Source organism: Struthio camelus, chromosome 18 (genome assembly GCF_040807025.1).
Source record: "Struthio camelus isolate bStrCam1 chromosome 18, bStrCam1.hap1, whole genome shotgun sequence".
NCBI classification, from domain to species: domain Eukaryota; kingdom Metazoa; phylum Chordata; class Aves; order Struthioniformes; family Struthionidae; genus Struthio; species Struthio camelus.
The window spans coordinates 8,514,757-8,533,189 of NC_090959.1; the positions used below are offsets into that span (position 1 = coordinate 8,514,757).

The following is an 18,433-nucleotide window of genomic DNA, read 5'->3' on the forward strand; positions in this document are numbered from 1 at the left end:
AGACCTCCAGTGCAAGAAATGCACATAAACGTACGCTCTGTGTTGCAAATAGAGGTTTCACTTTATCAAACTGAGCAGTAATACTTATGTATGCAGATGTCCGCTTAGACGTCTGGCCTGCCAATTTCGTGGATGCTTGTCATGAGATGTGAAGTGATTTTCAAATATACACTTTGCCAGCAGTTTTATACATTTGGGTTGAAAGGCTTGTAATTGTAACTTGCCTGTTTTTGACAATGACAGTAGCACATCGCGTATTCATACCTAGTAAATCCCTATTTGGCTTTCTTAAATGAATTTACTCTGTATTTACCTCTTTTAAAATTAAAAAATTTGAAACTGCAATATTTTTCAACTATAAAAGAAATTCAGGTTGTGCTCAAACTCTGTGTTCTCCTGCTGTTTTTCAAATTTGAAAGGCATAATGAATGAAAACCCAAAAAAAATTTCTCCAATGCAACTGTACTTGGTAATGAGCAACAGCTTGACAGAAAAGGTATAGTTTTTGTTTCCGCAATCTAAAAATCTTATTTTCTTAACTATTTTCTTTCAGGTAAGTCAAAGCAAATTTTTCACAGGCAGTTTGATGCTGAGTCAGGTAAGGCCACCTTTGGCTTAAAGGCAACCTTTTTTCTGTACCTGCTATTCCTATACCTGTATATATAAAGCTATGTGTACATTTAGGTAACTCTATCTTGTTTCAGTATTTTTTAAAATCTTTAGAAAAAACAAACCATTGCAGCCTCTTGCTGGGGGAATAGTTAGTGTTACCACATTTTAGATAGAGGTAGAGGAACTGCGGCAGCGATGCTTCCAAAGGTGTTCCAGGGATGGAAGTGCCTAGTTGGGTGTGTGTGTGGGGGGGTTGTTTTCTTATGTTTTTTTTTAATTATTTTTTAGGAACCTCCTTTAATCTCAGCGACTTGTCCAAAAGTAGAGAAGGAGCCTTATGGCTTTGTTGCTCTCGGTGCCCGCAGTGTATTCGGTAGGCAGCACGAATGCACCTACCCCAGCGGGACTTTTTCCCTCGGCAATAGCGGGAGGCAGCTCCGTGGGTGCGTGCGAGGGGCAGACCGCGGCCGCAGGCGACCACCACGCAGGGACCTTGGGAGACCGGTGCTCCCGAGAGGCCCGAGAGTGACTGGCCCCTACCAAAAGGGGCTGCTTGCTTTCAAGTGCAGAAAATAGTCCTGAGCGCCCAAGCACAGACACCTCTAATTTTCATGTTTTTGATCTAGTCTAACCGAACACGCCGTTATTATTAAGCATTGCAACTATCTGGGAGAGCAGAGGAAGGAGTATGTGGATATTTTCTAAATTTTGTTACTTTTGAGTGAGGTTATCTGTGAACATTTCTGAGTCTGGGGGGAAAAAACTCCCTTTGTTTCAAAGGTTTCCGTCTTTTAATCAGATGTAATTGTTTCCTTGAAAATGGAGCTCTTTTTCAGTAGTATCATTACATACAGTAGACGTTACACCCGTTAACATTCTAAAAAGAGAATAACATCTCTTATTAAATATTTTTAGTTAAAAACTCATACACGACCATTGTATCTTTTTCAATTAACAAACAAAGAAAGATAAAATGCATTTTAAATGAAATTTAGTAAAAAAAATTCATAACAGATTAAAAAATATTTAAAAATAGTTTGGTGTAACCCCCATTTTTTGAGGTAAAATGATAAAGCCACATCATAAACTATTGTGAAAAAAGGTTGTGGAGGAAAGAGAAACTTTAAAAGAGAACTAGACCAGGAGGAATGAACCTTTCCTATGTGAGCGTGCTGGATCTTTTTGGAAAATCTCTCCAGGTTTTCTGGCATACCAAGTTACTCAAACCCATAGGACTATTTCCTTATATTTAGATTGTATAGGTATTTGCATATTTCATTACATAAAACATGCTTCAAATGTTTAATTCACCAATTTACTGCTGAACAAAGAAACCGGTGCAGTTATAGATGACTTCCTATGGAGGATGATCCTCTTGCCGCGCTGGGGATATGCGCCGGGTCTAGCCCTACGGATGCTCCTGCCTGCTGGGGGGACCTGCCGGCTTTGGAAGGCACCACTGAGCCTCCCGCTCCACCCAACTCTGCACCTGGGCTTGAGGCATCATCTCCTCTGCCCAAGACTGGATGGTGTTTTGTCTTCCCCGTAACAAATCATGCGAGGGGTGCCACCAGCTGATGCATGGGGTGGCGGGGCTGTTAGCAGATGTCATGGTACTGATATTCTCCCTGCATGGAGAAACAACATGTAATTAATCTGGTGTGCTGATTATTACAGCTGGCTAGAACATTACTGATGTTTTTGAGGGTGTTTTGGTATTTATGCTGTTATAAAAACATCTAAAGGCTCCAACCAAGACCTGCGAAACAACATTTGGATGGCATTGTGGAGGCAACCTGCATACTACTTATGGTGGCATTTAGGCACTATGTTTTCAGTAGAACTTGCATCAGGCAACTGGCAGGTTTAATTCAGATTTTAATTAAATTAAACCTAAATTCATTTCTAAATAAAAATGGTGGCATGTTTTTCTCTGTTAGTGTTGCCGGGTACAAGTGTGTGGTGTATTGGAAGGCATCCTGCACCTTAACTTGTTTGCGTGATTCATTTTCTACTGGTTCAATATTTTGATTATTGCCAGGTCAGTAAGGTAGATTATAACTAACTCCAAAAATTCAAGAGTAAGGAGAGTTACAGAGCTGTATTTTTTTATATTTCTTTTGATTTGATGTATTTTAATAAACATATAACTAGATTCAGTCACAGTTTAGAATAGTACAAAAAAAAGGAAAAGGGCAAAAAGTGCAGTGACCTTAAGTCACTTCAGTAATCATAGTACTTGCTTTTATATCCTTGAGTGTTTATCTACTTCAGCTCTTTGGAGATTCACTGAAAACCAGTGTTTCCTAATTACTACGTAAATCTCGCAAACCAGCAGTTGTAAAAACGGTGGTATCAGCTTGGCTGTAGAACAGAACATGATGCAAATCTAAGACCCTTTAATTTTGCTTTCCAGGCAACAGCAAAGCAGCACCACAGTGTCCTCTCCATCTGTACTCCACAAAGTGAGTGCTCCTGCCAAGTTCTGTAATTTAAAAACCTTGTTTTGCTTAGCAGCCATTTTGCCGAAGCTGCTGTCACCTTAAAAAGCATATGCCTTAAGCCCACCCACCTGTTCTCCTGTATGTCTGGGACCCAGGGAAGTAGCCATTTCTTAATCTTGTTAGATATGGGGTGGAAGAAGGTTGGAGGTACCAAGCGGTATGCGTTCAGAGCCCTAGGAATGCAAACCGTACCACTCTGAGCGTAGGTTTGTTTTTGAGCGACCGTAGTGGAATACGTTAAAATGTCAGAGGCTTCCCATGACGCTGGTTTGTGTTGTGGCAAACACAAAATGAAGAGTGAAAATCAAACTATGATTTTTTTAAAATGTGTTGCACGTATTTTGCACAGTCCTTAAGTCCCCATGCATTTAGGTAATTTAATCTTAATAGATCATATCAGGAGCCGTATACTGAAACAAACCTTTGCCCTTGCCTAGTAAATTGCAAGATATTCCCCATCACGCTTTGAGTATTATTTTGTGAAAATGTCACTAGAAGTGTCTTACCTGTGCTCTAGAAGACAATATACAGTGACTGTTGCCTTAGACCTTGTGTTTTCTTGTTCTGAATAGACATTATCCCCATATAGTGACAGTCCCGCCCTTCCCAGCAATGGCAACATACGGACAGACTCAGTACAGCGCGGGAATCCAGCAAGCTGCTGCTTACACGGCCTACCCTCCTCCAGGGCAGCCCTATGGGATACCCTCCTACAGTGAGTAGTCCGACGTGTTATCCTTCTTCCCCTTCCTCCTAGAATATATTTGTAGCTTTATGCTTTAAAATGAAAGGTCATTGCTATCTTGGCAATGATCTCTTCTTAGGCTTAGAGGGAAACTTGAATTCGTTAACAATGTTTGGATTTCTCTGAACTATCCATCAGCTTTTGATGTCTTGAGCTATGGTTTTGCAAACTAGATTTGAAGGCAATCAGTAGTAGGATAGGGACAGCATGAGAAACTCAAGTTCAGAAAGACGTGCCATGGAAGAGTGGTAGCTAGTGAGGGTTCCCGTGACCCACTGACAGGACAGTCTCTTGCAGTAAATATAATATTTAGGTAAACCACGCTTTGCCTTACTTTGCTTTCATTGATTCCTTCTTGAGTTTCAATGATACAAGCTACATCAAAAAACTTATTGTGTAGTATTCCAAAAAAACCAAGCTACAGAAGAGAGTAGGGCATGCGTGAGATGATACGAAGTACCTTGGTTTTGGAAGACAAGCCATATTTAAGTGGATGATTGTAAGTGCAGTAAGCATTTTTAACTCCAGTGAGCTTCGTTGTCCGGTTTCATGAGCAGCCTTGGCAGCAGCCGTGGCGAGATGGTGTTGGTGTGGGAGCAGCTGGGGGAATTGGGCAGGGGGACTGATGGAGTTGGCACTGCTGACACATGAAATGCTAATCTGATGCTAAGTCTTCACAGCAAGTCTTAATGCAAAGTCTTCAGAGCATCCTCAAGCTCTGTGTGGGAACACTGAGAGCCAGGAAGTTCTTCTCACTCTTGAAGACCAGAAAGGAACTCCTCCTGCCAAACTGTAGCTCCTTGCCCCGAGCTGATCCCGTGCGTGCCGAGCCCTGCAGCATTAACGTGGCTTGGTAGCTCTGTTCCTGATTTCTCTCAAACTCTGAAACACCTTTGTTTGCTCAGCAAATACAATATCACTTCCCAGCAAGAAGCTTTTCCAGAGCTGTCAATAGGTCGTTACCGAAGGGCGATTCCCTGCCACCCCCTCCAGGCTGGGGGAGTGGGCTTGGCAGAGGCCAAGTGCTGCCAGGAGGGCTGGGCAACAAGCCGAGTCCCTTTTCTCCTTTTCTGGAGCTACTTGTGCTCTTGCATCAGCTGGCTGATTTCCAAGGCAAACTCCGAGCAGTTGTCCTGCTAGAGCAGGTGAAAATACAGCCATTTGCTACTGCCGGGAGTCTTTAGGGCACACGTGTCGGGCCCATATGCCGCTTATAAATCCTGCGGGTGACCTCTCAGCATCCTTGAGCAGCGTTTCCCTCTCCCAGCCCATATACCCTCCGTGAGACACACAACACCCATGAAAGACTCCACCTGGCTGACAACCAAGAACAATGAAGCAGTATTGTTTGTCAGCACAAAAATAAAAGTAGGCCAGTTTCTAGACAAAACAGAACCTTATGTGGAAATTAATTTGGTGCTAAGTTATTTCACTGTCTGACAACAATTTTTAGGCTTCCAAAAAGGCTCGGTCACTGAAGATTTATTGTAGCCGGGGTAGGTTGAGGGCTTGCATGCGGCGTGCTGATGTCAGTGAAAAGCAGGGGATGTTATGGAAAGCGGTTTTTCCGCGTGCTCCCGCAAACCCCCGAGCAGCCGGGCTTCCTTCCCCTGCAGCGTGCAGGAGCACCTGGTCGCTCGCTGCCCGGTGACGTTCCTGCCCCTCTCGGTGCTAACCTGGACTTCAACTGCGTTGCAGCTAATCCTCCCTGAAGGCAAAATAAGTGATTTTAGTAGAGAAAAAATTATTTGGGAGAACTTATTCCCAACCTGAGCAAATGCAGACTTGTCGCTTTTAAGACTCAGTAAGCTAGAAAACGGCACGACTGGTGGAAGGCACATGGATTAGGCTGGTCTTTTGGCAAGTTTGCCTAAAAGTGCTAAAAGATGGCAACAGCCTGGGAAGCGTATACATCCAGGAGCGGAGCGTCGACAGGGTCTTTGTTCAGCCCCAGCGCGCGGGGTTTGTGCCCTGGCCGTTTCTTGTTTTGTGCAAATACGGATGGCAAGCTGCAGAAGATCACACCCCAAGGGTTCATAATAAGACGCACCTTTCAGCTGTTTGTTTTAAAAATACAGCTGTAGGATCTCAGCAGCGTCTCGAGATAAAATATCAACCTCCTTTCACTAGCAGCAAAGGTTTCATCTTGCAGTGTTTAATTCAGCTAGTGCCTCTCCCCCTGTAAGTTGTCGGGAGTTTTAATTGCCTGATTTTTGTAACAAAAAGATTCTGTGGCCTCGGGATTTACCTATTGTTCCTGAGCTGCATATTACATCTGACTGAATAGGTGATAACCCTCCTGTATGACCTGCCCATAAATATTTTGCTACAAGAGCTGAAAATATAATTGAACTGAAATGATAGCTCTGATGTGAACAGAAGTCTTGAGGTTAGTTCACTGCAGTTCCTGTTGCCTTGTTAATCATTGCTTGCATCTGAAAACTGTTCAGAAAAATGTTCATGAGTCAATGAGTTTTAATTAATATAAAAACAAAGTTATTTGTCCAGAAATTGTTTCTGAAAACAATATTATTCATGGTTGTTTCCCCACATTAGTATAAGTTATTCATTCGGCTGTGGATACAGGATGTAGCTGACTCAAATAATTTGTGATTAATGTATTTGGCTTTATATTATTTGAGAGAGTTCACTGTGTAATGCTGATACTTTTTTTTTAATTTAGAAATTGTAGAAAGAAAGGTCACCTATTAGGCTAAAATCTAGCTGAAATATTGTGAATTCCTAAACTTGTTTTGTTACATCTTTGTGTGTCAAACCCTCATGTTCTGCTCTTTCTTCCTACGGTATCCTCCGAAGGCATCAAAACAGAAGACAGCCTGAGCCATTCCCCAGGGCAGAGCGGGTTCCTTAGCTATGGATCCAGCTTCGGTACGCCAACAGCCGGACAAGCCCCATACACCTACCAGATGCACGGTGAGTACGGCCCAGCTCCCTGCTGGATGTGCCGTGAGAAGCCAGACTCCTATACCCCAGTGGTAGATCGGCTCTTTTTCTTTTGCAGCTACAACAAACAACTGCAAGGTACGGGCAGCTAGGGCTGTGGGATGAGGGAATTCTTGGGGTTGCTCATCAAGGAATTAATTCCTGGTAGAGGTAATGGATTTAGCAACAGTGTGCCCGAGCAAAACTTCCTGTATGACCAATACAAGCTTTGCCTTTCTGCAGAAACAGTTTTTTTTTTTTTTTTTGTTGCCTACCTGGGATTGCTATGCGAGTGGGAATTCCTAGATTCTTAGTGGAAACAAAGCAGAGGGGCTTTTTCACTTCATGCGAGCAGCAAGGCCGGTATTTCGCTTCTGCCCTATGCTGTCCTGAGCAAACTGCTTCCTGGTGGAGATGCTGCATGTTATCTCCATTAAAGTTCAAAAGCAAGCTAATATTATGGTAGAAAAACATTTGATTTTGTTACTGCTGAGGCATAAGTAATAACAGCCAAAATATATCTGCCTGTTTTAACCCCCAAAATTTCAACATCATTAAATAGCTAAAGGTTACTGAGGTGAGGTTCGGAACAGCGGAGCTGAAAGCAGCTGTTTTTCCCTCCAAGGTTCCTGAGCTGAGATTTAGTAAGTTTAGAATAACTGTTTTACTGTTGTCAAAATAATAACTGACTATAAAAATAAGGAATTGAACCCCCTCAAGGCTTCAAGGACAGTGCCTCATGCTTTGAGCTTTGTAACATGTTTTCATGTTTTGCTGTACAACCATGCAGGTCAATTTTTTTTTTTTCCTAAAAATAAAACTTGAAGTTCTGGAATTAAATGATCAGAAAAGAAGCCATATGAAACATCAGCTGTGCTGAAACTCCGTGCTGAGTTGCCAACTTCACGAAAATCATGAAAGGGTTTAAATCTGAATTGACATGAAATGTGAAATAAATGAAAATGGTGGAATTTCATTTGTTTTAGCCCATTTCTAGCATGGAGGAATTTAATTTGAGCATTTTGGTGCTTTCGGTCAGAAACCAGAACTGCCCATAGGAAATCTTCATTGTCTTGGCTGCTACTCCTTTTGCTCTTTCCTCCAGTGTTTACAGTTCCTTTGTGAAGTATGTTGATTTTTTTTTTTCTGGGACTTGCTGAGTCATTAAGCATGAACTGGAGGATCTGTCTTCACTAGAGAAAAGAAAAAGGGGAGCACTAAAATTTGCATATAATCTATGTAATGTGATCTTTAAAACATCTGTACAGAAAATCCTGCAAGGAGCAATGATGAATTCTAATGTAATGACAGTAGATGAGAGGAACCATAGCGTAATCACCGCTTTATCAATCATTTTAGACTTGAAGAATAATGAATTTGCTCTGACAAGTCCTTAAAATGTCACTTCATCTCTGTCCCTCCACCTTCAGTCCAGGGGAGTGCAGGTTTGTTCCTCACTTAGAGGCCTCATGCCTTAATTCCACGTTGATGTTTGAATTGGACTTGACTAGTAAACAGTAAAATTAGAATTTTGTCTCCTGCTTAAACCTCAGTACATTGCATTTGAAAGTGCTTTGTATTGGAGGTGAATAGTGGTGAATGCATGAACTGAGCCAAGCGTTGAAAGACCAGTTCCAGAAGACGGTCATGTGGATGTTTTTCCTGTTTCTTAGACAATCTGCCTTCATTACAGTCCAAGACGTGACTGCAGCACAAACGAGCGTACCCCAGGTAGTTTTGAACTAACCGTGCACATGGGAAGTGCCAGCAAGCCCACTCGTGGGCACAGGCCCTGTTCGGCTTTGGCTGTCCATGTCCGGATGTGCTTGTTTAAAGCCACCTATGGTTTGGCCGCAGCAGCTCTCCAGATGGCGGCAAAGGCAGTCGGCGCAGCGTGCGTGCGAGCTCTGCGAGATGTTGGTGCACTGGAGGATAAAACCCTTCCAAGATGCAGCGGGGGAGGCAAGTGCTCCCACAGGCAGTGCTCTGCCTTGGCGTTGTCCTTCCCTCAGAGGTTGTCTAGAGGTAGGAAAACCACAGAGGAATTATGTGCCTAGCCCCAGGTCACACAGCAGCCCCAGGAGGTGAGGAAGAAATCAGGTCTTTTGCTTTGCTTCTTGATATTATTGAGGGTCTTTTTAAAATCTCTAGGCTAAGTGCCCTTTTGCATCAGCAGCTATCCCCCAGGGAAGGAAGGAAGGAAGGAAGAAGAAAATTCTTTTCCTTTTCAGTCGTGGACGTGGAAGGTGGATGGACACATCCACTTTGATTTTGAAGTCTGAAAGCAGACAAAATCCTAAACAGTTATATAACTGAGAAACAAGGTGAAAACTGTTTTATTCTAGAAGTGATTTTGGAAAGCTGAGGACTGTGAGGTGACCCTCTGCTGATACTTAGTGTGCTAGTGCTGTCAGAGCTCACGTCTCTTACCCTAAGGTGGTTTATTGTGGCTTGGATCCCTAATGGGATGTGTTGGAGGCAGCCAGGTTGGATGTGTCAAAGTCAGAAGGTAGGGCCTGTGCTTTTCTTCACTTGGACTCCTTCAAGCTTTTTCCATCCTACTCCTAAGAGGAGTCCAATTTTTGGCTTCCGTTTTACTCCTTGAATATCTCCGTCTTGTCTTGAGACTGTATTACACTGAGTCAACAGTGGAAATCCTTTCTTTGGGAAAACTCACTTGCAACTACCAGCAGTTCTAGATGCTGGAGTGTCACGGGTTGCTTGGTGCTTCACTTAAGGCCTGCAGTGCTGTGTCTATGGGCTCTTGGAGCAAGAGCACCTGTGCTGTTTCCTGGCTAGCTACTGCATGACTAGATAGTCATGGCTGCAACACCACTGCTGACAAAGTACGGGCATTTTCTCTTGCTGCCCTCTAAGACTGGTATATTCCTGTCTAGGTTTCTGTTGGGTTTTGTTTCCCCAGAACTCAAGGCTTCACATGTGCTTTGTGTTAGCTTGAAAGAATCTGAGCTGGTTGAGGAGGCAAACTCTTGACTCACTTGGGACTGAAGTTTTTAAGGTGGCCCTTTTGTTCAATCAAGAGGTTTAGACAAGCAAATTCTGTGCATCAGCACTTGAAAATGTTACACTTGGAGAAATTACTGACACAACAGCGCATGTTGTAAAATAGCCTGAGAGGAACTTCACGCATACGTGGATGAGCATGAACGTGCTCCAAGTGCTTCCAGATAATGTTCCCTAGGGCAATGCTGTGGTATTAGGTGAAATCACTTCATTTTGTTCAGATTTTTATGTCAGGCAGATCATTTCAGCCAGCTCGCTAAGCCCTTAATGCAAAAGAAAAACAAAGGAGAACAGCTTTTGCAAGTGGCAGGTGCTCACGCCAAGGCAAACGGAGCAGGAATAAATGTGTCTTCCTGTTGTAAACAAACATTTCCACCCTTCTCCTACTTGCTCAAGAGCAGAAGAGTCTGAAGCGCCCTGACCGTAAGGTTTATTTACCTTGCTGAGTGCTGCTGAAAAGTCTGAGCGCGAAGGCAGGAGCCTTCCTGTGCTGATTGCTACCGAGGAATGTGCGCTCGCGCTTTCCCACGCCGCGCCGCAGCACCTGGCGGGAGGGAGGCGGCTGCTCCCGCTCCCCGCCGGGAGCCTCGCTGCCCCGCGCCGCCCCGCCTCGCGCCAGGACCGGTTGGACCTTTGCCAGGTTCACCGCAGTCCTGCTGGTCACCCTGTTGCTGACCCCGGGAAGTGACTGAATGATGGGCTGAAACAGCTGAAAGCACAAGTTTTCATTTATGAGCTTTATAAAATCAGATTTCAGGGACACTTTAAAAGTCAAAGTCTTAACCCCACTTCCAGGGCAAAATGTTTATTATGTCATGTCAAAGGAGAGACGAGATCTTGAAGACAGCGAGGTGTGCGGTGGCTCAGCAAGGAAAGGTGTCCCCTCTCCAGGAGGGTGTGCTGCTCAGTTTTGTATCTTAATGTGCGAGGGAAATATTTTCTCAAGCCAGCTTCTGCAAGTGCTTTAAGATGGTAGTAGCTGAAGTATGTGAGTGGAATAACTTTGATTGCTGTTTACCTCTGTTCAGCACCAGCTCCTGAGAGCTGTCTAATGAAGTCATCTGCAGGCAGGAGCATTTGGTTAGACCATAAATCTCGAGCAGATTCTGGGGAGCCTCAAATCCTCGCTGTCCCCCTAATTTAAGAAGTACGTATGCGGCCAGTGAACAGGCACGCGTCGCAGGTGTGTTACGCCAATCGGAGGAATAAATGACCTCTTGGGAGACAAATGCTTTGTCTCCCAGGACTCTGTAAGAGATGTTCACCTTCCCGACGCGCTGATGTAGCTGGTGCTGGTGGCTTTGCTCTCCTGCTTCTTCGGTACCAGCAGAAGCTCTGGCCAGGATAAGTATGTCAAGTTGAGGCCTCTCCTCCTTGGTGGCTGGTTTTGGTAATATGATGCTTTTCAAGCCAGAGTCTGCTTTCCTTTATGTCTGTTCATTTTCATTACAAAAACAGATGGTGCAGGTGTAATCGGGTAGTGTTCAGCTTTTCATCTTTAACTGCAATTATCAATTGTATTCTGGTTCTTGAGCTGGAACAGAATCCTCTGAATAGCAATAATGAGAATAGGACATTCTTTTGGTCACTCAGTGGTAAACAAAAAAAGCTATTTTACAGACAGCCAGAAGGGGAAATCTATTTTCATGCTTCCCTAGCATGAAAATAAATTAAATGTGGAAGGGTTTAGAAGCTAAATATCTAATGCAGATCACACACATATACAAACATAAAAGATGAGACTGGCAAGTTCCGTAGCTCACAAAAATGGCATGAAACTGTATCACAAAGGTACTATAGACGGAAGGAATGATTTTAATTGCCAACGTATACTCTTAACCTATCAAAAATAATTTTACCTGAATAGTTCTGTGCCTCAAAAAAAAAAAGAAACTCTAATACTTTCTGACCAAATCTCCCTCGTGTATCTCCTTGTCTGTGGTACTATGCCCAGTAGGGCTGATCAAAAAAACTAATACAACCACACACTCCTGTAACTTGTGGTAATTCTTAGTTTTCATCCATTTTTACCAAGCTCTAAATAGCAAGTCAGGACATGAAATGAATGTTTCAGTTAAAATACTTTTTTTTGGAAAACCTGAGCCCCATTATTTTTATAGCTGCCCTCAAAGACATTTTTTTATCCATTCTGTCTCCAGGCCATTGGGTTATGGCACCCTGTGCATATTAGATATGATCTTATCTAGTTTTACAAAACTTTTCCAGGTGTATATAGCCAGGATTACTAGAGGAGGCTCTTGAGGCTGTGAACTATTACTTTGGTGCTGTATAGACAGCAGGGACTTTAAGCAGCGTTTCCATCCCGTCTCGCTAGTAACTAGCCACATTTCTCATCTGTCTGCTTGCTGTTCCCTGATGTTTTGATCTTCCTCAGCCTTGATTTGTTACGAGGAGAGGACTAAGGTTATAGTGCCACGAATGTTAGCACTGATGGCCCTTTGTTGACTTGGAAAGAGTATTTCCAAGAAAGAGGCTTCATATTAGTATAACAGAGCAGAATTTGGCTATACAAAGCAGCAAGATGGTTATCAAGTGCTTAAGGAAATCATTTGGTCAGCTATGTAAAATACTAAGGGAAAGCTCTGCCAGCACATTAGGTAACGTAGAAAGCCACCAGCTCTGCAGAGAGAGTACTTGCGGCCATCATATAGAGTGTTTCCTGTGGTTGCATGAGCATGTGTTACCCCTGTATTGCATTCGTCAGGCCATCTTTGCTCAGCTTGTCATTAATTCCTGGACAATGCCCTGCTCTGCAGTTATTGCTAAAGTGGCAGCTGGTATGAAACTATGAAATTGCGCAACAGTTAAAACTGTGGCCAAAGACCGTTGCAGATACTGTCTTTGGGCAGGAAAAGATTTGACCACCATATTTTTTGTTAATATCCAAATCCATCTACCCACAAAATACTTTTTACATTACAAAGGAAAATTCAGTTACGTAACTGGGATAACTTGCGTTTGCCAAGGAATTGCAAAGCAGTGTTGAGCAGATTTGGGGCCAAAGACCTATGCACTGAAATTCGTTGCTACTGCTGAGCATTTGTTTTCTTTGTAGAGTGCGTTTTGATCAACTGTCAAATAATGAATGAGTAAAAAGCAGCATTTCTTTTGTGCAGTGCTGATTTGAAGTAGACTAATTACATATGTTGCTTGTGTTTGTGGGATGAATGGCCAATGAATTGTTCTCCTTGCTTGAGAAAAAGTAAAATTTGAATATTTAATTAATCAAAATGTTTTCTTATGCTGGAAACATTTTGGCTCTTGTTAATATCTGAATAGTGTAGACATTTTTCATTCAGAGATGCCTGAATTTCTTGTAATTGTGTGCCAGTTTGTCTGTTATGTGTGTAATATGAAGCCATAAATATCCATTTCGCACAAGTGATTTGCTCTGCATGCGTGAATTTTGCAAAGGAAGTGGCACATTTAATTTTAAGCTTGATTCTTTAAGAACTTAGTGAAGAAATGTGCAAGATGGGGAAATTGCAATTTACACTTGAGAAACGTGGATTACGCTTTGGCATACAGCTAGGCAATCCATCTGAAGTCTCAGAAAACACAGGGAGAAAATGTTCTCACAAAACTGTCACTCAGACACTTTTCACTGATAAAATTAAAATCTCAGTAGAAATAAGTAGCCCCTTTCAAAGTGTCTGCTTCACAGCTGGTTTGCATTAGTTGCAGCTTAAAACCATAGCAGCAGAGCTGTGCTCCCCTCCATGGTGAGTTCAGCAGGGAGAGGCCTCTCTTCAGGAGGGGTCAGACCTCACTTTTTACAGTGTAAATACAAGTTCCCCCAGAATAACAGCACAGTCGCCCTTTCAAAGGTTTCTAAACACCGGGCCTGACCATGCTACATTTACTTTGTTTTAAAACTAGCCATCTCGCAGGAGAGGGAACTCCTGGGGAGAGGCAAAGGTGTTGACAGTGATGCACTGTAAGCTGCAAGGATCTGTGCTACTGCTGCTCAAGGAGAAAGCCCTACACTAAGCTGTCCTATTTGCTGCTTATGCAGACTTTTTGGTGCATCCTTTCAGAAATCTTGTTGTAATTGGCATTAAAATGTATTTTCAGATGCTTACTAAACCAAGAGGGACATGGGAAGGGGTATGCCATGGGAGGAAATAGACATCAGAGTGGACGTTCCTAGAGCTAGGGGAGCAAATGCCTGTTTACAAGAGAGAGAAACGTGCCAACAAATGGTGTGTACATCTGCACTATCAGGCTGGTCAGGAGTCAATGGCTTTGACCCTGAGGAGCAGCAGGGTTTGCGATAAACCTTGAAGCTGTGTGAGGGCACAAGTTCTCATGGCCAAACAGCACACCTGGAAACTCAGCGGTAAGAACAAAATCATGTTAACTATGTTGATGATAATGGTACAGGGAAAACCAGGAATCTGTTCTGAAACAGAGCATCCTTTTAGGAGGTATCTCAACTCTGCTCTCTACTGAGGTGCTCAAGAGCAGGTTTCATCAGAGATGTGCTGAGGAGAGCTCTGCCCACACCCATCTGCCTGCAAAGAGCTGACTTGTGCTTCATGAGCATTCATTTTTCTAGCTGCTTTCTCAGTTTCAAAGTATCTGTCCAAATCTCTGCTTAAGAAGAACCAGAGGTACTTTTAGGACGACATGCTTGAGATAAATACAAGTCATTGGTTCACTTCAGGAAGTGCTGGATAAAACGGAGGGTTGTGTTGTACAATAGGTGAGATGAGGTCTTCCAGACTTGCTGCCATAACATCTAGCAGCCTATCTGGGTATTCACACTGAAACAAAATGCATGAATGCTGCCCAGTAAAGGTGATGGCGCAGTTTGTACTTCATCACTGGAACTATGAGTCCCGCTCATGGATTAGGACAGAGAGAGAGATGGGAAAAGTATAAAGGAAGAAGGAGAATAATAATCTGCCTTAAAAGCAGCAGCTTGGGCATTCTGGCCTCCTACCAATGGCAGGATTTTTGGAGGAATCACAGAAAAGGAGAATTTTGAAGCATTAGCTTTGCAAATATTTAGGAGGAAAGCTTCCCTCAGGGTGAAGAGCAGCATAGGAAGCAGCTTGGAAGTTTTGTTTGCATATCTACCATCTGGCTGGCATCAGGGAAACGGAAGCAGGCATGACAGTTGTGAATGAGAGAGAGTCAATAAGGAGAGAATTGTGAAGGAATTGGATAAAGCAAATATGGTTTATATGTGCTGTGGTGAGGAAGCGGGAGCCAAAGGAGAGATGATAAGGAAGAAGTGACATTGTTTCCCCAGCCCACTGCTTTGACTATCTTGGGAGCAGCAGCTGAGATGTCCACCAATAGATCAAGTTTGTATTTGTGAAGATCAGCTAGAACACCCACGATATGGGTTAATGGGTCTTAGATGAGAGTTGAGGTGCCTGGATGGACTGGACAGACCATATCTAAGGCAGGAGGAGATCTTAGTTTTTGGTAATAGCCTAGATGACCGCAAGAGATTTCCAGCGTTATGGTCCTGAGCAAGAGACAGAATGGTAATGGTATTCATAGTAATTAAAAAAGGACATCACAAGAGGTGATAATTAAGGTCTCTATTTTAGCTGTTTTGAGCTTTAGTTAATGATTTGACATGTGCCAAGAGATGTCCAAAAGAAGAACCAAGGCTGTAGTTTGGCCTAGAAAGATTACCTCATTCCTAGTCCTATGTTTTCCTTTGTGCCTATTAATACATTTATAGGCACCCATATGTTTGAAGAGATGAGGAAAAATTATGAGTAATATCACAGTCAAACTTTGCACTTTAATTGCTTCCCATGAAGCTACACTGAGTTTTGTGCTGAGATTTCTGTTATAGACCAAATGGGTACATGTATTTCACAGGAAACAATACATCTTTGCTATGAGATCTTAAGTCATAGTTCGACCTCTGCAGTGAGCAGTAGAGCTAATAAGTAGATGAGAAAAAAGAACATTTTTCATGTCTTAGAGGGCGTTTGGCAGCTAAGAGGTGGGCGTGTGCTTGAGTCAGCTTATATTTGCAATTCACATTTCACCTTTAGAAGAAGCTCTGTAATGGAGGGCAGTAGTGTGTGTCAATGAATTCCAAGAACTGGCTTAATTTCTAAATGTGGAATTAAATTACATGGAACGTTTTGCTTTTCTGGAATCATCTACGAGAAAAATGAGGGGAGCTGGAATGCAATGTGTACTACATGCCGTATAATCTATATTGCGTGGAGGATGGACATCTAATTTTAAAATTCTCTCTTACTCTCTTTCATATAGGTGTAACATCAGTGTAGAAAACAGTCACATTGCAGAGATGTTTGGGGGACTTTTGGGGATTTTATTTTTATCACTTCTGTAGACGGTAGAAAAAGCAGTGAAGGATGGTAACAGCTAGGGAAATTATCAACTTGGTCTTTGTTATTCAGCTTAAAATGAAGCTGGCATAGAATATGCTAAAATGTTACAGAAATTTCACCGAATAATTGATTCGGTATACCTGATAATGCTTTCTTGAAAACGTCTAGAAGGCAGTAGAAGAGCTAGTATAAAATTACATGTAAAAATCTACGTCAAGAAACATACCCTGCACAGTCAAGCACTTGAAAGTTAGGAAACGTCAGACTCATGGTGCCGGTGCAGTCTTTGTACTTGGGGGTTTTTTGGTATCTCATTTCCAGGCACTGCATGAGATGATGCTTTGCTGGAAAAAATAGAGTACAGTCGTGTGATTAAAGGTTGTGATAATGTTTGTATACAAGGTCTGACCCTGTTTAAGTTAGCACAGGCCATGCAGATTGGGAGTTTCTTAACTGATGTGCTAGCTAGCATTGGTTAGCGCTCTTGCATCGCTTTTTGTATATAATTTGTATGCAGTTCCTATTTATACTGGCAGGGTTTAAACACTGAAACATCTGCAAACACTGCGACATTTAGAACTGCGAGAATACTTGCACTATCTGAAGAGACCATTGTAGGTTATTAAAGACCAAGATGAGGATGTAAACTTGGCTAAGAAGTCCCTAAGTGGCGGATTAATGGAAGCTGAGGAGGCAAACCAGGGGAAAGCTCTCTCTTGAGTCCTGTTTCTTATACCTGTCTCTGAGCACCCACTATTGGCCATGGCTTTTTTTGCTGGAGGCACTGCAGCGCTGAGGCAACGCCTAGAGGGACAGGAAGAGGCTTAGGGTCCAGAAAGCGTTCAGCAGAGAGTTACCATGCTCTGAAGCAATGGGTCAAAGAGTGAAGGCGTATTGCCCAGCTCGATCACCTCCTGTTCCCTGCCTTTGTATTTAGAGATCCTCCTTGCTCGAGGGCAAGGGAATTGCTAAATATGTGGGTATGCTCACAGGCCAGGTTTCTAACCCCTAAAAGTGCATGACAGCAGAAGTTATAGAGCTAGTTAGATTTTAATGCTGACCTGGGAACTGGAATCTCTTAATCACCAAGCACGAAACAGCACAGAAGGTGGCAAATCCAGCTTGCCTTTACTGTGTCCTGTTACTTGTCAGTGTGTTTGATGGGTGATTGTGTCCAGGTGAAACAGCAGCTGGAGGATTCTTTAATCTTTGGTGCCTCTCTGAAGCCTCCCAAATAAAGTCAGGTTTGCTGATCTTTTTTTCTACAAGGCACTGTACAGAAATGAACAACATTTTTCTTGTAACATTCACTCTTTGGCCCAAAACGTTTCCTTGCAATTTGCTTTTAAAGGCAATCTAGTGTGGTTTCCATCTATAGCTGCAGCATCATTTGACAGGAGTGGTTAAAAGGAACGCTTTCTCAGAAATAATAAAACAGAAATGCTTTCCCAGGGCTCAAATCCTGAGAGTAAATATAAACCATCCGAGCGCTTTCAACACCACTGTTGAGCTGCATCGAGCTGTACGGGTGACCAGGCTCGAAAGGATGGTAAAAGCCAGGCTCTTCCAACTGCTCCGGTCATCACTTGTTAAAGCTCTTTGAGGCTCTGTGGGTTGAGTACTCCCAAAAGCAGGCAGCAGTGGAAGAGCTCCGGCTCAGAAAAATTGCGCTCTGAAATGTGTTTTACATCACCATTCAGAATACCCACAAACACCTGGTCAGACTAGCAGGACGGAATGGGATTGCAGTGGGAGACCAGTGGACATGTTCTAAATGGGTAACATATCAGGGAGTATTATCTACAGGAGGTGTTCATATGCTTCTGGGAGCAATATGCGTTAATAGCTGCTGCTGATGTCAAATGTCACAACACTGCAGAACCACCCTTTTTATCTGGGTTAATATAGTGTGCTCTTCCCTGTCTGAGCCCTTCCAGACAGAAATACAAGACTGTTTTTGGAGAAGGGTTCATTATGCCTAATGGCAAACAGTTGAGCAATATGCTGCGATGTACATATGGGTTGAGTTTTTCTTCTCCTTTAACAGGTCAGATAGTCTTGAAATACCTCCACAGCTGACAGCCGTGCAACATTTTATGAGTTTTCTTGCCCAATAAATGCAGGCAGATGTTGTAGGATTTGGAACCTTACAAGGCACTGGAGTATAGCTGGTGGGAGGTAATTTTGATGAGTGCTTAACCTCTAGCTAAAAAAGTAGCAGCTTGAAGAAGGCAATATTTACTGCAGGAAACATT

At 42.9% G+C, this 18,433-nt stretch overlaps 1 protein-coding gene across 25 annotated transcripts in view; it reads left to right on the plus strand.

Moving 5' to 3' along the window:
* EYA2 (EYA transcriptional coactivator and phosphatase 2) overlaps positions 1 to 18,433 on the plus strand; it is a 101,081-nt gene that overhangs the window by 43,356 nt on the left and 39,292 nt on the right. For 6 of the 25 annotated variants that reach the window (XM_068912598.1, XM_068912595.1, XM_068912597.1 and 3 more), the window contains exons 3-6: positions 554 to 598; positions 3,029 to 3,077; positions 3,689 to 3,831; positions 6,679 to 6,795. In XM_068912598.1, the coding sequence (XP_068768699.1) occupies positions 554 to 598; positions 3,029 to 3,077; positions 3,689 to 3,831; positions 6,679 to 6,795 (354 nt within the window). The remainder of the gene's footprint in view (positions 1 to 553; positions 599 to 3,028; positions 3,078 to 3,688; positions 3,832 to 6,678; positions 6,796 to 18,433) is intronic. The other 19 variants (XM_068912613.1, XM_068912614.1, XM_068912611.1 and 16 more) reach the window with 4 other exon arrangements.